Below are 27,025 nucleotides of genomic sequence, written 5' to 3'. Positions count from 1 at the left end.
CAATTGCAGGCTGCCATCGAAACTGTTAAATGTAAGCAATTGTCTCTAAGAAAAGCAAGTTCCCTTTATAAAATACCAAAGATGACAGTTCTGGACCATGTCACAGGGCGTAGGGGCACCAAGAGCAAACGTTTGGGGAGAGACTTGGATATTCCTTATGAAGACGAACAAAAAATTACCCAGGCCATTAAGTTAATGGAAAAGGGCGGATTTGGCTTGTCCAGACCAGAGGTGCTTGAAAAAGTTGGACAATATGTGATAAAAAACAAATTGAAAACAAGATTTAAAGACGGCGTCCCTGGCCCTGACTGGTTTATAGATTTCCGAAGAAGACACCGACTCTCAATAAAAAACCCCAAGCTGTAGAAATGGCAAGAAAGAAATGTAGTAGATCCATTTATAATATACGACCATTTTGATCTGCTAAAGCGTACAATTATTGAGCTTGGTCTGGAAAATAAGCCAGATCAGATATGGAACCTAGATGAAACGAGTTTTTGTGTAGACCCCAAAAAAACCAAAATTGTTGGTGCCATTGGAACTGCTGCAACCAGAACAATCAGCACTCCAGGAAGAGAAAACACGACAGTTTTGACGACTTGCAGTGCAGCTGGGTCAAAAGGAACACCCCTTATTATTTTTAAAGGCTTGCATATTTACGACGAGTGGACTGCTCCAGAGGAAGATCCCCAAAAACCTGAAGTTTTTTATGCTGCAACAAAGAAAGGTTGGATGGAATTTCAGGTTTTTCAGAACTATTTCAGCAAAGCTTTAATTTCTGACTTTAAAGATAAGCGCCCTATACTTTTAATCTATGATGGCCATGCAACACACATCAGTATAAGTTTGATTGAAGAGGCTATGAAGGAACGAGTGACAATTTTAAAGCTAACACCTCACTCCAGTCACTTACTTCAACCTCTAGATGTAGCCGTGTTTAAGTCGATTAAGGACAGATGGGATGCAAAGCTAGTCCAATGGCAACGTGGACACCCAGGAAAGAAAATATTAAAAAAAACCTCGGTGCTAACCAAAACAATATGGAAAGAGACGGACCCCGTAATAATTCATCACGGATTTAGGAAAGCCGGTATCTACCCCTTTAATGATCAAGTTATAGCCTCCGACAAGTTTGATCCTTCGGCTTACAAAAGATGGCAAAATAGTCAAACAGAAACAATGCATGTAACAGCTGATGAAGATCCGAATAGAGAACCAGAGATTTTAAAGACTGGTCCATCCGGTATATCAGCTAATAGCAACATCTCCGATACTATTGAAGTCGCGGAAAGTCCAAGCACATCGCATCGCCAACTAACACCCACCAATTGTACCCCTCACAACACGTCCTTAAGGCATGTAACCTTCGACCAAATTTTAGCAACAACTATGAAAATTGGTACAAAAGACAACGATGAAAAAAAGCCCAAGAAAATAGCAGCAGGTGGAGCGGAGGTTATTACAAGAAATTAAGTGCTAGTGCGCCTAAAAGAAAAAGAAACCGTAGAAAAGGGGCCAAAACAAAGGAAAGGCACAAAGAAGAATAACAATGAAGCAGCAGGTAATTCCAGGTTAAAGGAAATTTTGGACAGCGACGAAGACGATGAAGAAACAGTCGAATATGCAGAAGAGGATGAAGATACGTTGGAAGATATACGTGTATAAATGACTGAAGAGAACGGGGAGTTAGATGAAATGACGAGAAGCTTGTCTGAATTATCTGTTAACAATTGGGTATTAGTTCAATTTCCAGGAAAGAAAAATATTAAATATTATGTAGGGAAAATAATAGACATTAAAGATAAAGAGGTAGAGATAAAGTTTTCTAGAAAAAGTGCATTTTTCATGAAAAAATCAATGTTTAAATTTCCTTTGGTTGAGGACGTTTCTATTGTGTTTGAAACGGACATTGTTAAGCTCTTGCCGGATCCCGAAATTGGAAGGCGAGGAGAAATATCATTTCAAATATCGTTTAGCGGCTATAACGTGGAATAGCTTTAAAAAAAAATTTTTGTTTAGAATTTATTACCATGTATACTTTCTACGTAAATAAACATAAGAATACCATTTACTTTACAATTTAACGATAAATCAAAGATATTTTGTTTTTTGCGTTTTAAGTTATTCCTCTGTTTAAAGTTTACGAGCTTGTAACTTTTTTTAAATAAAGATACTTTGAGTTTCAAAAGAGCTTCTTATTAACAAATATTCAAGTAAAACGCTCTTACCCCCAGATTAAGTATATATGCCGTATATAAAAATATATCTCCAAATTCACTCTTACCTAGGGTTACCATAATTTATTAATTCCAAATCCGGACAGGGGTAGTCCAAGGAAAAAAACATATCCTTGCCCTTGCCTTTTGACACCCCTAAAGTTTTTTTTAATGGCATGGACTTTATGTCATTCTTCTATTCTAGATATGTAATATTATACTTAGATGTAAAAATTGTCTGGCTAATTGGTCTTTACCAAAGCCATCAAATTAAATAAAAAAAAGCCAGTCACAACATGAGGTACTTAGTGTCGTGTGTAGTGTGTGTGTTGAGTAAGTGTCTTGTTACTTTGCAAAGTCGACGTCATCGTCTTTGCAAAGAGACGCTAATTGTATCCGAACGTCTGCGGTCCCTCCGGTGAACCCCTAAAGTCAGTATTAGTATTATCAGCACAAAGGCAAACTACTTTTAAATCAATAGAGTACTTTTTAATACATTTTAAATTATAAAAGATCAGATGTTTCACCCGGAAGTTCATCAAAAATAAAAGTTTCACGTTGGCACCTTCATTTTGCTTAAAATAACGAACACATACCGGAGTCAGTTTGATTTCGTTTCTGTTTGAACTATCAATTGTAACCGTAATAAAATTTGCATCTTTGAGATCTTCGAGTAATTTGTTAAATATTTTTTTAAATATTTGTTTAGTAAAGAAAAAAATCCGGACGTATGGTAACCCTACTAACCCCAATTGGGCGGGGTAAGTGCGACCACTTGCCTTAAAAAAAATAATATAATTTTCTCTTAAACCGATATATAAAAAAAAATTAAGAACTCAAGGTGTAGTCAATGCCTGTATCTTTCATGGGAAAAATTGTATTGATCGCAGGGAATTTTTAGGGCATCTTCGAATGCTTTATATTTTAACTATGTTAATTTTCTATCGCACTTACCCCAACTGACCTTAAACGATTGATAACTTACTTTGTTTTTCTTTTTTGTTATTAACAAAATAAGAACACATTTTGAGTAATCGCGACTAGTCGCATTCGATTCAGCGACCAAAAATACACCAGAGAAGACCTTAGCACTATCAATTTATTTACAGAGCTTCTAGTATGGTATAGTTAGACCCAAACCCAGACATCCAAAGTGAAAGTTATCCTCCAACACCAAATTGTTCTATATGATCCACATAATGTTCAGAAAAAAGTCACACCATTTTGAGCGTCGGGTTTGGGGAAGAGAGGGGGGAGAAATCTGTCAAATTCGTAGTTTTTTACGTTTTTCGTCAATATTTCTAAAACTAAGCGGTTTAGCATGAACAACCCTCTACACAAAATTGTTCTACATTAAATTTGAAATAAAAAAGGCCCTATGCATAACCCTTCTAAAATGAACGGTTCCAAAGTTACGGAGGTAGTATAGTATAATTGGTCCAAAAAAGGCCTAACCCAGACATCCAAAGTAAAAGTTTTCCTTCAACACCAAATTGTTCTATATGGTCCACATATTGTTCAGTAAAAAGTTACACCATTTTGAGCGTGCGGTTTGGGGGGAGATGGGAGAGAAGTCGGTAAATTAGTAGTTTTTTTACGTTTTTCGTCAATATTTATAAAACTATGCTTTAGCGTATGGAATGTTCTATAGAAAAATGTTCTACATAAAATGTAAAACAAAAAAGGTTCTATACATAATTGTTACAAAATCAACGGTTCCAGAGTTACGGAGGATGAAAAGTGGAGGTTTTCGATACTTTTTATATTCACCGATTTCTGCCCCCTCTCCCCCCCCCCCCAAACCCGACGCTCAAAATGGTGTGACTTTTTTCTGAACATTATGTGGACCATATAGAACAATTTGGTGTTGGAGGGTAACTTTCACTTTGGATGTCTGGGTTTTTGGTACAGTTATATCATAAATATTGCCCAAAAAATATAAAAAGTATCGAAAACCTCGACTTTTCACCCTCCATAACTCTGGAACCGTTGATTTTATAACAATTATGTATAGAACATTTTTTGTTTTAAATTTTATGTAGAACATTTTTGTATATAACATTGTTTACGCTAAAGCATAGTTTTAGAAATATTGACGAAAAACGTAAAAAAACTACTAATTTACCGGCTTCTCTCCCATCTCCCTCCCAAACCGGACGCTCAAAATGGTGTAACTTTTTACTGAACAATATGTGGACCATATAGAACATTTTGGTGTTGGAGGAAAACTTTTACTTTGGATGTTTGGGTTAGGCCTTTTTTTTGACCAGTTATACTATACTACCTCCGTAACTTTGGAACCATTCATTTTAGAAAGATTATGCATAGGGTCTTTTTTATTTCAAATTTAATGTAGAACAATTTTGTATAGAGGGTTGTTCATGCTAAACCGCATAGTTTTATAAATATTGGCGAAAAACTTAAAAAACGCTGGACGGAAGGGCCGCCCGAGAACTTTATCGTACCGATCTATTATCGTTATGGCACTAGATACTGGCATTCTATAAAAATAACAAAGTTACTCGTTATTTTGATATTTTAGAAACACCTACTGTACTTAAAAGTATTTTATGGTTCTACGCATCATTAATGCCTGCATTTGAGAAAATGTTCGATGCCATATTTCGAGGACACACTATAGATGTGTAGATTATTGCATAAATCAAGAGAATATTATAGTCATACTTTCATTTCAAATTAGTTCATTTTTCTGAGAAATTAATAGTTTACAATATTTGCATTTCATTCTATTTCGATTACGCCAGTCAATGCGCGAGATTAAGAACAAGATATTATCTCCAAATTCTATCCTACTGGATTTTAATGAAATTTTGGGAGTAGCCCAATCTCCTAATTCAAAATCTATCCTATATACTATGGCGCTTTTATCATGGGGGAAGTTCCCACCACTTCTCAGGGGTGAAATATTTTTATTTTCGAATTACATGGAGAAAAAGGAAGATTTTTAAGAAAATTTAAAAATTCATTCTATAATTTGATCACATTTTTTACAAAAACCATTCATTTTAAACCCGTTCAACTTTTTGAAAGTAGAAATAACACTATATATATTAAAAGGTATTTTAGAAGGAAAACAATGCATTTAAATTATAGTGGATGGGGAGTTAAATGTATATAGGTACTTTTCATTTTTCCTTAAAGTACATTAGTCATATATTTTTTTGCACCATATCTCGCTTAGTTTGTAAGTAACCGACATTTAACGGTGCTCGTTTTAAAGGCCTTTTCAAACACTACAAAAGGTGTTGGTAGCATTACACACCTAAAACCTACCGTTCCTCTGTTATTTCAAGTTGAATACACCAATTTGAGCATGCACCAAAAAACAAACTATTTTCACCTACCATATCTCTTTTTGTATTATAAATAAAACATTTACGAAGAAACGAATCTCTTTATTATTTATATTCTAAAAAATGTTCTATATAGTGTTTTTAGTTCGATGCATAGTTTTTAAGGTATTCACAAAAAATCCGTCCGAAAAGGTGTCATTTTTCAATGAAAATGGCCAATTTTCAACTATGCATAACTCAAAAAGTATTGAGTTCTCAAAAAAAAAGTATAGACCAGTTTTTGCTTAGAAATAGGTTCTTTAGCCACTTCCGTGCTTATTTTGACTAACAAATTTTCCACCCCCTTGAAGAAGTGGGAACCGCCCCAAGATAAATGCGCCATAGTATATAGGGTAGATTTTGTTTCTTGAGATATTCCCTACCTACTGTGAAAATATCAAGTGCATCAATGTAGTAGGATGGAAATTGGGAGCCAAATACCCTCATTGACTGCCCTACAATAATGCTCTGCTATGAACGCGTGAGAGAGGACACACATAAGATTATAGCAAAATTTCTATTTACCGTAACTTTTCGAGGTTTTGAGCTACAGCAATGAATTTTATGTCATTGGAAGGGTAATTTTGCATTCTTTCAAAATATGTTAAAATATACAGGGCGTATCTAAAAAAATTATGATTTTTTATTCATTTCCGGTTCAACCGGAAGCCATATTTTTGGTTAAATTTATTGTGATAATAGATAATAAAGTACCATATATGTCTGCAAAATTTCAAATTTTAGTTTCTATTAAGAAGAAAGTTACGAGTACTCGAATATTTTTTTATAGAAAATTCATAACTCCCCTCCTATGGGGAGTTAAGATATACGACTAATGTCATTCAATTTACTGATAGGATATCAAAAATATATCAAAAAATAAAAAAATTCCTTGGAGCCATTTTTGAGAAAATCTAGTTCAAATTTATGTCAAAATTTGACCCCTTAAATATAGGCAACCCGTAACTTTTTCGGAAAAACGATAAATCCTTCTTATAGCCCCATATTTAGGCTATATAACGACTTTCTCAAATTAAACTTATCTTAAACAAGTTTTTAGATAGATAGGGAAATGTGTCGGGTGGGCGGTCGGCCATGTTGGCCGTTATTTTGAATTTGGAAATGTCAAATTCCGTATTTTTATTTACCTATCGATGAGCTTACTTTGAGTTGAATTTCATTCATTTCGGTCAAAATTTGCAAAAATGGGCCCTAAATAACCCCCCTATTTCGGCCCCCTTTGAGAGGTTTTTTTTTTAAAGCTTAGTTTCTCGACAAAATTCTCTTAAACTTACTCATACCGAATTTCATCAAAATCGGTCTAGTAGTTTTTGCTGGGCGGTGGCGACATACGTACGTACATACGTACGTACGTACGTACGTACATACTTCCGACATGTTTTTTTTTATTTGCTTTTTAGACTCAGGGGGAGTCAAAACGTCGAAAAAAAGTGAAATCTGAAAATTTTTTTTTGCACGATCTTATAACTTTATCTATTATACTATACTACGTATATAGTACGATAAAGTAAAACTACGAATTTACCGATTTCTCCCCCCTGTTACTCCCAAACCCGACGCTCAAAATGGTGTGACTTTTTCTGGACATTGTGTGGACCATATAGAACAATTTGGTGTTGAAGGATAACTTTCACTTTGGATGTCTGGGTTATGCCATCTTTTGGATCAACTATACTATACTATTCTAATAATTCCTGAAAAACACTTAATTTTACCATAATTTGTTAATAACAATTAAACGCACCACATTTGGGCTTCCAGACCACTTCCATTGGATTCAGCGACCCAAAAACCTATAATACCACCATCAAATCGCGACGACCTTAAAGTGCCCACGGGACCTCCGACCCCCTATGTTGCGACTAGACTAGTAATGAAGAGACAGCGATATGAAATGCTAAGACTGATAATACAGGGAAAAATAAGAGAGGCAAGGAGTATTGGAAGATGGAAAATGTCATGGTTGAAGAATTTAGGGGACTGCTTTAAATGCAGTTCTATAGAACTCTTCAGGGCAGCAGTAGATACAGTAAAGATAGTGATGATGATATCCAACCTCCGATTTGAAGACGGCACTTAAAGAAGCAAAATCGCAGAATAATGTTAAAACATTTGAAAGTACCTTTTTGACGATAATCGGAGATTACTTTTGGACAAAAATATTATTAGTTACATTAGATTAAATTTTAGAAGATATTGAATGACTTATTCAGATACTCACGGTTGTATTTTATGTTTTATACTAATACATATTTAAAATAAGAAATGGTGTTCTTATGTTCATTATTCCAATTGTAAAAACAAACTTATTTAAGTTCAAAATAACACAATATGTATAATAACCAACTAAACAGATTTGAATCCCAAAATTTCAAGTAATTATTTCCTAAGTGATTCATAGATTCATAGGAGACTATTGCAAGTTCGATATTTTTATGGCATATGGCACCATAAACATCTGCAAAGAAGAAGGTACAGTAGGAAAAATGAAAGAATACCCATGAATGAACATATAAAACACGCTGTATTTTCCTGTCACCGTGTCACACAAAAAATTGGCCAGCGCAGTTACATGTAATAATTATTGTTACATGTACTTGCACTGGACAATTTTATTTGTGACACGGTGACAGGAAAATACAGCGTGTTTTATATGTTCGTTCATGGGTATTCTTTCATTTTTCCGACTGTACCTACCTACCAAATAACTTTTACCATGGGTGTAATACCTACTGTAAAAGTGAATGCAGTCCAATAAATTGCGTTGTTAATAAGCAAATAACTGCACATATCTTATTTCCAATTCACAAAAATTTATTGAACTAGTTACTCTTAAGGCGGGTATACATATTCGGTGTGCGAGCCGCTTGCGTGCAGCATATTTGTTAGATTAGTACGTGTTTTCAAGTGGCACACAAACGGCTCGCACACGGCGCACCACGATCTAACTTCTGTCGGCTTTTCAACAAATGCTTTGATGGTTATACGTATTTGGACAGGTTTGCGAGTGGTTTGTTGGTTTTGGCGCGCATGAGTTGAATATTTGTTAGTAATGGAATGGTCGGAACTGTCGGAAGGAAATATCTAACTTATTGATGTTTACCGTGGAAAATCATTATTGTGGGATCCTCAATAAAGAACCATTTAATTTAAAGAAACAACTTAAATCCGATCTGAACGGAAATAGAAGCTGAAATAAAAAAATTTACATGCGGACCTTTTTAAAAAATGTTAGTTCATTGTTGTACTAAAAATAATATGTATTAAAAATAAGATTTACTATTTTATTTGGGCTTATGCCACAATTCGAGTTTGAAATCAAGTTTACTTGACCTTTCGACTTTCACTGCGGAAATAGTTATCAATATCGAAAAAACATTCATAAGCAGATATTATATTATGTGTCACCGGAAAGCGAAATAGGTAACGCACGACTTGGAGAACCTATAGTTTTCTAACTTCGTGTCTGGACCGGAAAGCGAAAAAGGTAAGGCACAACTTGGAAGACCCAATAGTTTTCTAACTTCGCTTCTGGTGAAGCAACAGAGTTGGAACAAGCAGATATATTCTAATTGGGTCACCGGAAAGCCAAAGAGGTAACGCACAACTTGGAAGACCCAATAGTTTTCTAACTTCGCTTCTGGTGAAGCAACGGTGTTGGAACAAGCAGATATGTTATAATTGTGTCGTCGGAAAGCGAAAAAGGTAACGCACATCTTGGAAGAGCCTATAGTTTCCTAACTTCGCTTCTAGTGGAGCAACGGAGTTGGAACAAGCAGATATATTATAATTGGGTCACCGGAAAGCCAAAAAGGTAACGCACAACTTGGAAGACCCAATAGTTTTCTAACTTCGCTTCTGGTGAAGCAACTGAGTTGGAATAAGCAGATATATTATAATTGGGTCACCGGAAAGCCAAAAAGGTAACGCACAACTTGGAAGACCCAATAGTTTTCTAACTTCGCTTCTCGTGAAGCAACGGAGTTGGAACAAGCAGATATATTATAATTGGGTCACCGGAAAGCCAAAAAGGTAACGCACAACTTGGAAGACCCAATAGTTTTCTAACTTCGCTTCTGGTGAAGCAACTGAGTTGGAACAAGCAGATATATTATAATAGGGTCACCGGAAAACGAAAAAGGTAACGCACAACTTGGAAAAGCCTATAGTTTCCTAACTTCGCTTCTGGTGAAGCAACGGAGTTGGAACAAGTAGATATGTTATAATTGTGTCGTCGGAAAGCGAAAAAGGTAACGCACATCTTGGAAGAGCCTATAGTTTCCTAACTTCGCTTCTAGTGAAGCAACTGAGTTGGAACAAGCAGATACATTACAATTGTGTCACCGGAAAACGAAAAAGGTAACGTATGACTTGGAAGTACCTATAGTTCTCTAATTTTTTTTCTGGTTGTAGGAACAAGCAGATATATTATGGTAGGGGAGCAAATTATGCTAAATATGCAGTCACTCGAGCGCTTTGGGGACCTATTGGGTTATGATTATTAGGTCCTAAAACCAAAAAAGTTAGATAAAATTTTCCATTTTAGTGGGGACTTCCCATTTTTTAATTTAATTTTCCATTTCCAACAATCTTTTTTGCTATTATAGCGCCATCTATCCATAATTCAAAAAAAAGTTTCGAATAAAAGTTGTTTATTTTTATACAAACAATCCAAATCTGGAATAAGAAACGGGGTCTACCATTTAAGATTTTAAAGTAACCCCCCACCTCACCTCCGTGGGGGGTCGTGTTTGGAACCATTCGATAGATTTTTCAAAAATATTGATAAAGTGTATTTTGCAGTTTTTCGATATGATGTTTATTTTGCGAAAGATCGCGGGATTTGTATTTAAAATTTTAAATTTACTCCCCATCCCTCTCCGTGGGGGGTCAAGTTTGGTATTTTTCGATAGAATTTTGAAAAATATTGAACACGCAGTTTTTAGTTTTTCAATCTGACGTTCATTTCGCGAAATATTCGCTTTTTTTGTGAAACTTTTTGACTCAACCATTTCTGTACGCCCCGCTCAAATCGTCATATTTTTGAAATATAGACTCTTTTGCATGTACTTAACTTACCTTATCTTAATCTGACAATTTCGAGTATTTTTAAGGATATATTTTTTTTCGGGCCCCCCTGAACGAACTCCCCTGTGTTAGAGCCAATATATGGTGGAGGTACATCTGCAGGGTACCACGTTTCTCCCCATATGATAATCTGACGCGCTCGAGTAACTGCAAAAATTCCCGCTTGGGCTCCCCTACCATTTTATATTTGTGTTGCCGGGAAGCGAAAAAGGTAGTTCCCGAAATGTTCCCAAACTGTGGCATATTCCACATAAAATAGTAAATTGCATAAGATGACACAAGAAAATAGTTTCAGAGCAATACCAAAATAAGATGTAGTAGAAGTACAGGACAGAGACATGATTATCTACAATTACTAAACGTTCGTAAGTTTCCTCTGGATCGTCAAAATGAAAAATTTTAACGAACAATAACCGCGCCACGAACGCGCGGCGCACACACGGCGCGGAGTTCGCAGCGCGGATATCTGTCTCCGCCTTTAGATTAGTACGTGTTTTCAAGTGGCACACAAACGGCTCGCACACGGCGCACCACGATCCAACTTCTGTCGGCTTTTCAACAAATGCTTTGATGGTTCGCAATACGTATTTGGACAGGTTTGCGAGTGGTTTGTTGGTTTTGGAGCGCCTGAGTTGAATATTTGTTAGTAATGGAGTGTTAGGAAGGAAATATCAAACTTATTGATGTTTACCGTGGAAAGTGAAAATGAGATGATGACATTGAATATATTTAAACATGTTAGCTTGCAACCCCCAACTTGTAACCAACTTGCAACCATCTTGCAACCAACTTGCAACTTAACTTGCAACCAATCGGAATGAAACCAGACACTTCTCGATGAGAATAGGAGAAGCTACTCCCGACGTCGGCCGATATCGGATCTGATCTGATCGGAGAAAAACGGATCCAATGTAGGCACCCACATTTAATATAATTATTTACAATTACTAAATGTTCGTAAGTTTCCTCTGGATCGCGGAAGGTTCGTCAAAATGAAAAATTTTAACGAACATTAACCGCGCCACGAACGCGCGGCGCTCACACGGCGCGGATATGTATTTCCGCCTTTACGTTTAATAATTTTCGAGATGTTTGAATATCCACATGCTCATCATTTGCTAAATTTAAAAATATTGGACTTATTTTTTATTTATTTATGCTCAAATAAATTTTGTTTTATGGGTATATGTATGTATTGTTAAGATATGTAAAATTTGAATTAATATGGTTTCGATCTTAATATTTTAGAAAAGTTAAAACATATAATAAAAATATACCAAAATTCATTTCGAAGAAATGAAAGTCAATTATCTTTGGATGGCCGTAGGTAAACAAAATTTAAATAGGGATTAAGTATTTTCTTTGTACAGTTAGTATGATAAGAAAGTGGTTATGTGTTTGGACAATGAGACCGGGTTTCCCAAATGGACTTTTGCGGCGAGGGAATAATTGTATTTAGAAATTTAAATGAATGTAATCTTTGTTTAGATATTAAGAAAGGAAAAAAAACCGATTGGCATGTAATTAGTTTTAGGAAATTTCTAATGGTAGGGAAAATTGGTGTTTGTTATCTGAAAGGTAGATGGGGATAAAATTGAGGAACTCGGATTGGTGAAGAAGGAAAAAGGAGGGGCTAGGTATGAAGAATGGGAGTTTAGCGAAATGTTAGAGGGTGGAAGAAGAGTCAGTTGTTAAATGATCGTTAAGTCGACTAGTGGTGATCTCTAAGAGTCTCCTGAAGTAGTAAGGCAGATAAGTGAATAGTTGTGAGTTTGTTGAAATAAGTGTCCTGACGGAAGCTCATCACGTAAAGCATTGTAAGTTATATTGTTCTACTTATATTCCAAGAGTCACCGTTGCATGCCGGAACGAGAAATAGATTCAGTTTATCGAGAGGAGAAAAGGCTAGCATTGTTTTTTGAAAGATACGTGCATCTGTAGGGGGTCATTAATGACAATAGGCTTGCAATAATTTGTTGCGAGATTGCTAACTACATAGGGGGCTGCTAAGAGTAAATTGTAGGCGACCAGAGACAAGAATTTGGACAACTCATCATCCGAGAGACAGTTTTATTTTTTTTGTAGAATTATTCATAACGCAAATTTCAATAAGTACTTTAGATAGTGGTAGGGTTATTTCAATAATCAGAATAGGAGATATTATTTTTAGAGGATATTTTGAGGGTGAATTTATTTCAATAGATGCTTTTGTACCATATATGTGTTTTATTCCGTTAATCTTTGACCTTATTTATCATATGTAAAGCAAAGGAGATATTGAAGCACGAGAATATAAAACCCTGAGATTAGAGCATTAAATAGTGTGATTAAATCATAAGTGCATCATTAAAATTAAATTTAATTAATTAGTTAATTATCTAATCAAGTGCTTTGAGCACACCGATCTTTGAATATCACATTAACTGGAGCCCAGAACGTGGTGGCTTAAAAATATCGCAGCTTTGCATTTGATGGTAGGGAAAGAGATAAGGAATAACTACAGGTGATCCAGAGATAATTTGACAATTTTTCCAGGTGTAAAAATAATTTTGATTTATGGATTGATCGTAGGTATTGGATATTTACTGCCATTGAATTATTTGATTTTTTTTTACCAATCGTACATTTGATATTTATTTTGAAATTTACTGATTGCATATTTGATATTTGTGGCGAAAATTTATTAAATTTGGGGAGAAATATTTGTCGTGTTCTGCAACTTATAGAGTGTTGTAAAATTTCACATTTGGCGGGGACAAAGAAAACAGTAACGAAAAGAAACAACATGTCGACCACAAGGAGGCAAAGCAAAATGCAAGAAAACAGAGAAGAGGAAAAAATTGTTGAAGAAGGATTGGATAATGAAGGAGATACAACGATTATGGAGAGAAAAGAACAGGAATTAACAGGAATAGAGAAACTATTGCAACTGATGCAACTCCAGTCACAACAAATGGATAGAAATCAACAGGAAACAAAAAGGACAATGCAAGAAAATCAACAGGAATCAAAACGAGCCATGGAAGAAACACAAAGAGAAATATCACAGAGAATAGAACAGAAATTGGAAGAGAATGATAGCAAATTGAAAAAGCGTTTGGAAAAATATGAAAATGAAATGAAAGCCTGTTTAGAAAAAGTTAGAGAAGAAACAGAAAGGAAACTGGAGATGCAACGAGAAGAAATAGAAACTAAAATGAAGGATATTAAGAATGTGCAGAAGATGGAATTAGAACAGTTAGAAAGCAAATTTGAAAATGCAATACAAGAAGACAGGCGAGAAATAGAAGAAAAATTTAAGCAAAACGAAAAACAAATTGCGGAACTCAAGAATCAACAGAATTGTGGAGAAAGAAGGGAAATGATTATCCATGGTACAAGCGACGCGAAAATACAATTTGGCGGGGATATTAGAAAAACACACCCAGTACCATTTGTTAAAAATTTGAGAACCAAATTGCAACATATTAGATATTTTGACGACTGCAAAGAAACAATTAGAAACCATCTGAAAGAAGGAGCAGCGTTATGGTATGAAAGTAAAGAAGATGAGTTTGAAAATTGGACAGATTTCGAAAATAAATTTCTCAACTATTTCTGGGGGAAAGTTAAACAGAGGGAAATCAACCAAGAGCTACAGAATGGAAGATATCACGAGAAAATGGGAATATCGGAGGAAAGATATGCTTTGCAGATATATAACAATTCCAAATATCTAGACTACAAATACTCTACCGAACAACTGGTAGAAATGATAAGCAGACATTTCGAAGAAACGCTGGAGGACCACGTGATTTTGAGAAACTATCAAGATATTGATAGTTTGTGCCAATTCCTTCAAGTAAGGGAAGCAAAACGAAGAGAAATGCGAAACAGAAGACAACATGAACAATATAATGGACCGGCAAGAAGGTATCAATCAAATTATGACCAGAGAAACCGACATGCCCAATCAACAAACGAAGATAGGCCGAGAGAATACCAAAATTACAATAGACAACAAAATTATGATAACAGGAATCACGCAAAAAATAGAACATATGAAAATCACAACAGAAACAGAGATGCACAAAATCCTCCGACTAGGAATACGAACGAACAAAGGGACGGTAGAAACAATCAGAATTTCCAACGACAAAATAGAAGGGAGATGAATCATGTAACAATAGAAAACGAGGAAGAAGATATATGCAATGAATCCAGACAGGATTTTCAATAAAGCATCCACTGAACAAACATAAACAACTCTCCGGTATATTTTGTCATCCGAGAGAGTTTATACAGTTGGCGGGAAATGAAAGACAAAGTTCTAATTCCAATTTAATATTCTTAGATGCATTTATAAAACATAAAGCGATTAAAATTTTGATTGATTCTGGATCGGAGATATCGTTAATCAATAAGAAACTAGTAAAAGAATTAAATTTGGACAGATTTGTGTACAAAATTCCTAGGGTTGTTTTAGTGGGTGCAAACAACAAAAAATTGACGACAGTAAATGAAGGTTTGGGAGTGCGGATCAGAGTGGGAGACAAATACTATATTATGCAATGTGTGGTGATCGAAGATTTAAACCATGATATGATAGCGGGAATTGATGAATTGAGTGAAAAACACATCACCATAAATTTTTCGGAGAATAAACTGGAAATCAGAGCAGAACCAGACAACATAGAAGAAGAAACGGAAATAGAGAGGAAAATAATTGTTGAAAAGATAAATGAACAGGAAAAACATAAAGAAATCAATATGACTGTAGAGGAAAAACCGAAAGTACAAGAAAAAAATCAACCAGAAAAAAAAAAAGAAGGAAGAAAAAGAAGAAGAGTTCAAAAAGAAAGAAGGAAAACACGGTGGATACAAGAGAAAGACAGGAAATCGAAGATACGGAAGAATTGTCGGCAATCGACGATAAAACAGAAAGGAAGCAGGAAGAAAAGGAAGTTCTCATAAGAGAAATGAAAGCAGTAGAAACATGGTGCTCGGGATACCAAATGGAAATTGAAGATAAAAAAAAACAGAAGAAGAAATAAAGGATGAGGACAGAGAAGAAATGGCAATAATGGACGAGAATCCAGAATTTTATGAAGAAATATTATGGACAGTGAACACATGCGAACAAAATGAGGATGAAAGAAAATTAAAATGTGGAGAAAACATGGAAAAGGAAGTAGAGAAGATTCTAGAAAATTATGGAGATTTGATTAATGAAGAAAGCCGAGTGGCTAAAAATTATGAACATTCTTTTAAAGTTAAAAACTTAGAAAATTTTAAATCCAAGACATATCCAATCCCGTATAAATACAGGCAAAGCGTCGGACAGGAAATTGAAAAAATGATCGAAGACAAGGTGATAGAAAGATGTGACTCTCCATATATCAACCCGATAGTATGCGTTAAAAAATCGAGTGGTGATTTGCGATTATGTTTAGATGCAAGAAACATTAATTCACACACAATCGCGCAATACGAAGCGCCTTTAAACATCGAAGCCATATTTGGACAAATCACAGGGTCACACATTTTTTCCAAAATCGATTTGAAACATAGTTTTTGGTTAATACCTTTGGCAGAGAAATGTCGAAATTATACCGCTTTTTCGATCGACGGAGTGGTATACCGATTTAGGGTGGTACCATTTGGCCTACAGAGTGCATGCGCTGCTTTGGTTCGCGCATTGAACACAATCTTAAATAGGCATGAAGAATTTGTTGTACATTACATAGATGATTTATTAATTTTCTCACCGGATATAACAAGCCATCTACGACATATTCACACTGTGCTAGAAGAACTGGATCAAGCGGGATTGAAATTAAATATTCAAAAGTGTCAGTTTTTCCAAAAGGAAATACTGTATTTAGGATTCAAATTAGACACAAAAGGGATTAGTCTTGCAGAAGATAGAATCGAAATTATAAATAACTACGCTAGGCCAACCAATTTAAAAACATTGCGGGGATTTTTGGGAATGGTAAACTATTTCAAAAAACTAATACCAGACATCAGCACAAAAGAAATACCGTTGATAGCATTACTTAAGAAAAATGTTAGGTGGAAATGGGGAACGGAACAAGAAATGGCTTTCAAAAATTTAAAAGGAGCTTTCTCCACAGCTGTAAGAGTACACCACCCAAGATATGATCAACCTTTCATTCTCCGGACCGATGCTTCCATAACAAAATTCGCAGGGGTGTTATCACAGATCCAAGACGATGTAGAGGTGCCAATCTGTTTTGTCTCCCGTGTAACCAAAACATATGAGAGAAAGTAAAGCGTTACTGATTTAGAGTTCGCCAGTGTGTTATTTTGTGTAAATAAATTACGGTTTTACCTACTAGGGGCAAAATTCACCGTTGAAACAGACCATGCAGCTTTGGTACATATAATGAAAAATAGGCTGGTAAATAATAGAATTCATAGGGGCATTCTTTTACTTCAAGAGTATGATTTTGAATTTAAATATATCAAAGGAACTGACAATATCTTGGCTGATGCGTTGACGAGAGATGAACAATTCCGCAAAGAGGACCACAAAACTCTCCACGTTGGCATGAACATAATGAGAGAAGAAGCAGGCTTATTTTCTTTGGCTCAGATCAGGGAAAATCAGGAACAACTGGATGAAAGAGAAAAGCAAAGGGCCGAACAAGAAGATAACTTATATTTTAAGAGGGTCGATGGTAAAGAACTATATGTAATCACGGAACAGATGGCAAAAGAAGTTTTAGCAAAATTACACTGTGACAACGGACACATTGGAAGCAGGAAGGTGTGGCTTATGTTCAGGGAGAACTACATTTGTCGACAGGACTATACAATAGCCAAAGAGATGACTCGAAATTGCGAGACATGCCAAAAGTGTAAAAGTAAGAATTTCAAAAACGAAAACATCACAAAAAACGTCATAGCTCGGAAGAAACTGGATATTGTCGCCATTGATATGTTGAGCGATTTAATAACAACAACACAGAGGAATAAACACATATTAGTTATGGTGGATGTTTTCTCAAAGTATTTAAAACTGTACCCATGTAGAACCACGAAAGGAGCTGAAATACTTCGGAAGATAGACGATTTTATCGAAACAGTGGGAAGACCAGACAATATTTTGTTGGACAATGCGACATACTTTAGGAATGACCGTTTTAAAGGGGAATTAAGAGAGAGAGGCATAAATACAAAATTTGTAAGCATCCGACATCCACAGAGCAACCCATCAGAGCGTTTTATACAAGAAGTCACAAAATTTCTAAGAATTGCTGCGGAAGAACATCATCGACATTGGGACAGAAAAGTGTTTGAAATAGAGACGTATTTGAACTGTGCACCAAATACGGTTACCAAGGAGACGCCTTTATATGTAATGAAAGGAACAATGCCTACGAGACCGTGGGAAGACACCGCCCCCAGACAATACGAAGAAGTGATCGAGGTGGTTCAACGAAGATTGAGACGAAGTGGAGAGAAATATCTCCAAAGGCAAGAGAGGACCCGAAGAAGAAGGCCGGTTACATTCCAGAAAGGGGATAAAGTTTTAGTGAGGGCACTGAGGGTGTCCAATTTACAAAATGGTATTTGTGCTAAATTGATGCCGGTATTTGAAGGTCCATATAGGGTCAATACGGAAAATGGGGTAAATAGTTATGAATTAGCGCATATAGAGACAGGCAAGATACGGGGTATTTTTAACATTCACGACATTTATAAGTATCATGAGTAGAGTTTGGTAACATAATGGAATAATTTGATCCTAAAAAAAAAACTTGTGTCATTTAAATAAATAACAGAATTTTTTCGGCAAATCAAATGGCGGGGAGTTGTTAAGATATGTAAAATTTGAATTAATATGGTTTCGATCTTAATATTTTAGAAAAGTTAAAACATATAATAAAAATATACCAAAATTCATTTCGAAGAAATGAAAGTCAATTATCTTTGGATGGCCGTAGGTAAACAAAATTTAAATAGGGATTAAGTATTTTCTTTGTACAGTTAGTATGATAAGAAAGTGGTTATGTGTTTGGACAATGAGACCGGGTTTCCCAAATGGACTTTTGCGGCGAGGGAATAATTGTATTTAGAAATTTAAATGAATGTAATCTTTGTTTAGATATTAAGAAAGGAAAAAAAAAAACCGATTGGCATGTAATTAGTTTTAGGAAATTTCTAATGGTAGGGAAAATTGGTGTTTGTTATCTGAAAGGTAGATGGGGATAAAATTGAGGAACTCGGATTGGTGAAGAAGGAAAAAGGAGGGGCTAGGTATGAAGAATGGGAGTTTAGCGAAATGTTAGAGGGTGGAAGAAGAGTCAGTTGTTAAATGATCGTTAAGTCGACTAGTGGTGATCTCTAAGAGTCTCCTGAAGTAGTAAGGCAGATAAGTGAATAGTTGTGAGTTTGTTGAAATAAGTGTCCTGACGGAAGCTCATCACGTAAAGCATTGTAAGTTATATTGTTCTACTTATATTCCAAGAGTCACCGTTGCATGCCGGAACGAGAAATAGATTCAGTTTATCGAGAGGAGAAAAGGCTAGCATTGTTTTTTGAAAGATACGTGCATCTGTAGGGGGTCATTAATGACAATAGGCTTGCAATAATTTGTTGCGAGATTGCTGACTACATAGGGGGCTGCTAAGAGTAAATTGTAGGCGACCAGAGACAAGAATTTGGACAACTCATCATCCGAGAGACAGTTTTATTTTTTTTGTAGAATTATTCATAACGCAAATTTCAATAAGTACTTTAGATAGTGGTAGGGTTATTTCAATAATCAGAATAGGAGATATTATTTTTAGAGGATATTTTGAGGGTGAATTTATTTCAATAGATGCTTTTGTACCATATATGTGTTTTATTCCGTTAATCTTTGACCTTATTTATCATATGTAAAGCAAAGGAGATATTGAAGCACGAGAATATAAAACCCTGAGATTAGAGCATTAAATAGTGTGATTAAATCATAAGTGCATCATTAAAATTAAATTTAATTAATTAGTTAATTATCTAATCAAGTGCTTTGAGCACACCGATCTTTGAATATCACATTAGTATATATTAAATAAATATTATTTAGTTTTATGCGTAATCTAAATAGGGAATTTTAACATTAAATACAGGGGCCAGAGATATGTTACCGCGACTACACTATACTAGATTAGTTGATATAATATGCGCACAGTATATTCAATATTAGAATTAAATAGTGTATTAATTATTTTTTCAATTAAAGACATATATTTGGATTTATTTCAGGTTTTCTCGAAGAAGAGAATACATCAGAAACTATGAAAATAACACTTGGACATTCATGTAATAAAGAACAACGTAAGGGGCGACCTGTTGAAGAAGAAACATTAAAATGTGAAATTTGTTTTAAGCTGTTTACTCATAGAAGTTCCTTGGATGCACACAAAATATGGCACACTGGAGAAAAACCTTACAAGTGTGAAATTTGTTTTAAGAAATTTGGTGAAGCACATCATTTGAAAACTCATTTAAGAACGCACACTGGTGAAAAACCATACAAGTGCGAAATTTGTTTCAAGCAATTTAGTCAAGCAGGTAATTTGAAAGGACATTCGAGGGTTCACACTGGAGAAACACCTTACAAGTGTGAAATTTGTTTTAAGCAGTTTTCTCAAAAACATCATTTGAACGATCATTTAAGAATTCACACTGGAGAAACACCTTACAAGTGTGAAATTTGTTTCAAGCAGTTTACTGCAGCAAGTTCTTTGAAAAGGCATTTGAAAACACACACTGGAGAAAAACCTCACAAGTGTGAAATTTGTTTTAAGCAATTTAATGTAGCACACCATTTAAAATGTCATATGGCAACGCACACTGGTGAAAAACCTTACAAGTGCAAAATTTGTTTTAAGCAGTTTAGTGTAGCGCCCAATTTGAAAACTCATTTAAGAAGGCACGCTGGTGAAAAACCTTACAAGTGCGATATTTGTTTTAGGCAATTTACTGTAGCAGGTACTTTGAAAATACATTCTAGAGTGCATACTCAAGAGAAACCTTACAAGTGCGAAATTTGTTTTAAGCAGTTTTCTACGAAAGGTCATTTGAATGAACATTTGAGATTCCACGCAGGAGAAAAACCTCACAAGTGCGAAATATGTTTTAAGCGGTTTTCTACAAAAAGCCATTTGAAGGAACATGTGAGAACACATACAGGAGAAAAACCTTACAAGTGCAAAATTTGTTTTAAGCAGTTTAGTTTAGCATCCACTTTGAAAGCTCATTTAAGAAGGCACGATGGTGAAAAATCTTACAAGTGCGATATTTGATTGAAGCAGTTTTCTCAGAAAATTCATTTGAATAGACATTTGAGATTGCACACTGGAGAAAATACTTAAAAGTGCGAAATTTGTTTTAAGCAATTTAGTTTAGCACCGAATTTGAAATCTCATTTAAGGGGGGGGACGGATATGGTTTGAAATATTTAATTTTTTTTAGTATTTCAAATAAAAGTGCATACATACATTCAAGAATACTCTGAAAATTTCAGATTGATCGGAATAAAATTACCAGAGATACAAAGTGTTGAATATCCCAACCTTCGACTCGCTTTGCCGCGGCTTCGAGCCAGCACGCTTGAGCGTAGTGAGAAACGTTAAACAACTGTTCGTCTTCTCTTTTGTAGATTACTCCGCGATTCAAAAAACATTCCAATGTTCATCACTTTACGATTTGGCAGACAAAAAATAAGAAGATGAAGATGCAGTTGTCAAAGCTTTAAACGCATTTTTCTTAAAACTGCTTTTTCTAATGAGATGGACATTGTAACTGAAAAACTACTTAACTTTAGTCAAGTACAAAAGACTAACTTTTTTAGGGATTTGAAAACTTCTGTCTCGAATCCAGAGAACCTTATCGTAGCCAATATTCATGGTACTATATTCTATCCATTGTATAACAAATATTTATACTTGTAAATAGCACGGAAGAAACCAAATTAGCATTAGTTCCAATTGGGCAGCTTTCAGAAGCTCAAGAAGCAAGAACCAAAGATTGCGGCAGGTTCCGGGAGCACAACCCCAGAAAGTGTTCACGTATTGACACGACTACAGGTTTACTTTCAATGTTGATAATAACATTATGATCTACTGATCCATAGCCTCAGAGTAATTTTAAAAAAGAAGGCTGGTCAATTGTATACAGATTGTATACAATTGATTATAACTCCTACACTAGAGTCTCGACTTCTGTCAAGTTTACTTCACAATCACACGAATATTTATTTAATATATGTATTTGTATTTATAATGTATTAAATATACAAAAACTTTTGTTTTTAATTTTTTTACTGATTCTCTAGACCAGGGGGTCGCCAATTATATTCCCCGAGGGTCCGTTTCGAAAAGCTATGACATTTCCAGGGTCCGGAGTTAATGCTACCTCCTTCTGATTGTTGTGATTCGGTTTCTTTGAGGATTCTTGTTAAAACATATCCCCTATAAACAAATCGGACGGGTGCCGGGCAAAATTTTTGAGCAGAAATTGTTTAACAATTTTTTTTTAACAAATTCAAAATATGTATCACCTTTTTGTCCCCGAAAATATGATTTTAGCATTTTTGGGTCATCTTAAACAAAAAAGATCTGTCATTTTTCTCAAAGGTTGATATATTTTAAGTTTTAAATTTTAATTTGTTTAAAACATTGTTTCCTATGTAAAAAATGTACAACCTGTCTGAAGTTTGGAATGAGTTTAGTGCAACTGATTCTCATTAAGGTGTTGAGATATTCATCTGTTAGCTGAGATCTGTACCGATTTTTAATAAAGTTCAGTCTTGAAAAAGCGGCTCCGTACAATAAGTTAAGCCAAACATAGTATGTACACAATTTCATGGGCAAGCATTTTCAAAATTGCAAAACACTATATGCTGAAATTAATTGCTGTCCGCACAAAACTAGCCTAGGTCCGGATGCGGACCGCGGTCCGCCAATTGGTGACCCCCTGCTCTAGACTTCTTTGATTCAGTTTTTACTAATAAAAATGGCTTATTTTATTATTGTTTATCATCATCATCATCATGGTGCTACAGCCCTTAGAGGGCCTCGACCTTCTCAAGCGTTCTACGCCATTCTGTTCTGTCCCTTGCCTGCACTTTCCAGTTGCCGACTCCGATCTTCTCGGCATCTTGTGTTACCCCGTCCATCCACCTCAACTTTGGTCTACCCCGTCTTCTCATTCCCACGGGTTGAGCTGTTAGAATCCTTTTTATCATGTTCGATTCAGGGGCTCGGGCTACATGTCCAGCCCACTGCAGGCGATTTCGCTTAATTATAGTGATAATATCTTTTCCACCAAACGTTTGCTTGTAGATATTCTGCAGTTCAAAGTTATATCTACGCCTCCATATTCCGTTCTCACAAACCACTCCGAATATCTTGCGTAGTACCTTTCTTTCAAAAATTAATAGAGCGGATTCATCTGTTTTAGTTAGCGTCCATGCCTCTGAACCATATGTGAGAACGGGGACTATCAATGTTCTATACAGCCTTATACGAGTTTTTTGAGACAGACGTTTGTTAGATAAGTACTTTGATAGACCATGATAACACCTGTTTGCAATTATTATTCGCCTTTTTATTTCCTCAGATGTGTCATTATTGGGGTTAAGCGATGTCCCTAGATATATGAACTCTTTGACCGCTTCGAAGTTTTGGTCATTGATGATTAGATCTGCATCAACATTTCCAGCTCTTGTTTGTGTTGGTCGCCATGAATTTTGTTTTATTTTGATTTATATGTAACCCCATTAGTTCTGCTGCTGCTACTAGATCGGTTAGGATTTCCGCAGTTCTCGCCCTGGTTCTTGTTATAATGTCCTATCCTATTATAATGTGGTTATTATTGATTAACTATTACTATATAATATAAACCGAACATACCTGTTAGACGGACGTCATGTGAACTGTCGACGGAAAAGATTATCTGTTAAATATGTGTTATACTTTTTGGTTGGTTTCAATAAACGAGTACGAAGCTTTATTGCTTTATCTAATTATTAAAGTATATTAGTATATAGATACATTATCCTTTAAACATGGTACAGTCACACATGCATGGACCTGTAAAATTGCCTCCAGATTTCAACTTAACTGGCAGAATGCCGCTACCACATGGAAGTTTTGGAAGATCTCATTTGAAGATTATCTAGTAGCCACAGGGAAAGGTCAGTCTGCCGATAATATAAAGCTGGCAATCCTCAGAAATATAATAGGAGCCGAGTCCTCTAGAATAATGTGCACAATTGCAATCCCCGATGGAACCGCTGAGCCCTACAAATACTGATAGAACAGCTAGAGGTATATGTTAATCCAAGAGCTAATGAAGTGTTTGAAAGATACAAGTTTAAGCAGAAACCAAAAAGAGGGCGAATCTTTTGATCATTACCTCACTGAAGTAAAACACCTGGTGAAATCTTGTAATTTTAATGTAACAGACCCAGACGAAACAACTGAGGAGAAAGCTCTAAGCCAAGCCGCACACCAAAGAAACATGAAACGAAAAACATGAAACATGAAACGAAAAACATATTTCATGAAACTAAAACACTGCTAAACAAATCTCAAAGTCCGCCTACCAATGAAACGAGTGTGATTCATGCTCATGACATATTTTTATTTTCGGAGAGTTTCATAAATGGCCGGAAGTATATTTGTTTAGCAGTGGTTTATTTCCATGAAACGTAATTTACGTTTCATGTTTCTTTGATGTGCGGTCGGGCTAAGAGAGCATCGCAGAAATTCATGCTATCAAGAGGTTTCCCAAGGATAAACATACATCGCATACAAGCAGAAAACAGCAAGACAAATTTAAATGTAGGCGCTGTCAAACAATGCATGGGCCAAGGAAGTGTCTAGCGTTTGGAAAATCATGTTCACGGTGTGGAATCTTGAACCACTTTGCAGTTGCTTGTAGAGTAAGAAACGTAGAAAATGTGGACAACCAAGAGAACTCCGACAGTGATAGTGATAGTAGTTCTAGTTTAGTGATAAATAATGTTAATGTTTCAGATCAGTTACGGGACCTTTGGGATGAGATTGTTGAAGTAGAGAATTCCAAATTTAAAGTAAAGCTAGACACAGGGGCTGACATTTCAGTAATATCAAACAAAAATTTTAAAAGGATTGACAAGCATAGTTTAAGGTATGTAAAAATAAATTTATTGTAAAAAGTTTTGAAGGCACTCAGGCAAAAACTGTTGGTATTGTAAGCCTTCATTGTAAGTATAAGAACAAAAATATATATGAAAACTTTGTAATTGTTGAAGGAGCTAACAAAATTTTGCTAGGTGGGCAGGCTTGTGTTAATCTTGGTCTTTTAAAACGAATAAATAGGGTAAATATTAAAAAATGTAACAACAATGTTGAGAGAGATCAATTCATAGCAGAGCATCATGAAATATTTTCTGACTATGGAAGATTTGAAGGGAAATTTAAGATAACTACTACAAAAAATTTCAAAGCAGTCAGTTATCCACCTACAAAGGTTCCATTCGCCATAAAAGATGCTCTAAAAAAGGAGCTTGAGAGGCTAGTGCAGAGGAAAGCCATGGTAAAAGTGGATGAGATAGACCCTCGTGCCAGCATAAACCGTATAGTAATTGTTGAAAAAAGTAATGGTACATTGAGATTATGTCTAGGCCCACAAAACCTTAATAGTCAAATTGTACGAAAACCACAACCAATCAAGACCATTGAAGAAGTGTGCTCCAATATGATCGGAAAAAAATATTCACTGTATTTGATTTGGCTGAAGGGTAACACCACTTAGAATTAGATGAGAACTCCTCTTGGAAATGTAGTTTTGCTACACCTTTTGGTATCTACAGATATGTGGTTCTGCCTTATGGGCTTTCAAACTCGCAAGACTTATTCCAGGAACAAGTTGATAGCAATTTTGGAGTCTTAGAAAATGTTCAGATCTTATATGATGACATGTTAGTAGTTGGTAGATAAAGAGGAACATGATAAAGCAGTTGCACAAGTGATAAAAAGAGCCAAAGAAACTGATGCCAGATTCAATAAAGAAAAATTTCAATACTGCCAGAGGCAAGTAAAATTTATGGGACAAGTATTCTCAGAGAAAGGTATGGAAATAGATCCAGATAGAGTTGAATCTCTTTGTAAATTGGAAAGACCAAAAGACAAAACTGAACTTCAAAGAATAATTGGAAGCTTTAATTATGTTAGAAAATATATCCCGAACATGGCAGAGCATATTAAACCTCTATGTGAACTTTTAAAATCTGACGTAGAATTTAAATGGCTCCCATTACAACAAAGGTGTTTTGAAAACTTAAAAGAAATAATTATTAAATCTCCTGCATTAACGCCATTTGACCCAAAGAGGAAGATTATACTACAATGTGATGCCTCCAAGAATGGCTTAGGTTGCTGTGTCTTCCAAGAACATGAGAATAAAATTTTAAAACTCTTGTGCTTCTCGAAATATGAATGAGCAGGAAGTGAACTACAGCCAAACAGAGAAAGAACTTTTATCAATTCATTATGGCACCCAAAAATTCCATGATTTCATTTATAAATATATTCCCAGGCAACCAAACGACGTTTTTATAACGTAGATAACACGTCATAAAAATGACCAATTAACGTGTTTCTATGACGTAGTACTGACGTTGAAAATTACGTGTATTTGTCTCATCGATTTGACGTCATAATTGTGACGATTTTAAAACGTAATCGTATCTACGTTTTTTTCACGTCAGTAAAATCACGTCTTTAATACTTTCAAAAAGTGACCTGTTTCAGATGTTTCAAAATAGTATAAAAAATAGGTACATAACGTGAAACCTATAGGCCTACGTCCCATGTGTCGAAGATATACATAAGTACTACCACTTGTTTAAGATCGCTTGTGCGCTAGGCTAGAAGCATCATTGATTCTGCATGATTGTACCAGCCCTCATATTTTATAATTTTCACTAGTTATATATACCTACTTACTGTGTCAAAACTGAAACAACATATATATGAAACTAATAAATAATTTATTAACAAGTTATCCAGCATACTAATATCTTAATTTAACGCTGTCTTAATATCTTCATTTAATGCTTAACTAAAAACAAATAAACATAACCTCAAATAGTTGTCAAGAAGAATTACTGCATTAAACTAACTCACTGAGCAAAACACATAAAAATCGCTTAATTTACACGTTTCTTCAACTAAATATCTAAATGAAAAGTCTTATTTTATCACACAAGGCACAAACCACGTAAACAATAAATGAGAAATTTCTTATGAACATTTAGCGTTATCTATACCTAAACGAAATTGTTTGGAGTCAATACAAACAAGC

General features: G+C 35.2%; 1 protein-coding gene across 2 annotated transcripts in view; it reads left to right on the top strand.

The window, feature by feature from the left end:
* The window catches only part of LOC126892105 (zinc finger protein 235-like), a 46,537-nt gene extending 23,811 nt beyond the window's left edge, over nt 1–22,726 (top strand). For both annotated transcript variants that reach the window (XM_050661546.1, XM_050661545.1), the window contains exon 4: nt 19,934–22,726. In XM_050661546.1, coding sequence (XP_050517503.1) covers nt 19,934–20,976 — 1,043 coding nt within the window. In that variant the 3' untranslated portion in view covers nt 20,977–22,726. The remainder of the gene's footprint in view (nt 1–19,933) is intronic.
* The last annotated feature ends 4,299 nt before the right edge of the window (nt 22,727–27,025 follow it).

Source organism: Diabrotica virgifera, chromosome 9 (assembly GCF_917563875.1).
Source record: "Diabrotica virgifera virgifera chromosome 9, PGI_DIABVI_V3a".
Lineage (NCBI taxonomy): Eukaryota > Metazoa > Arthropoda > Insecta > Coleoptera > Chrysomelidae > Diabrotica > Diabrotica virgifera.
The sequence above is the reverse complement of the archived record's forward strand: the minus strand, read 5'-3'. Positions and strand labels throughout refer to the sequence as shown.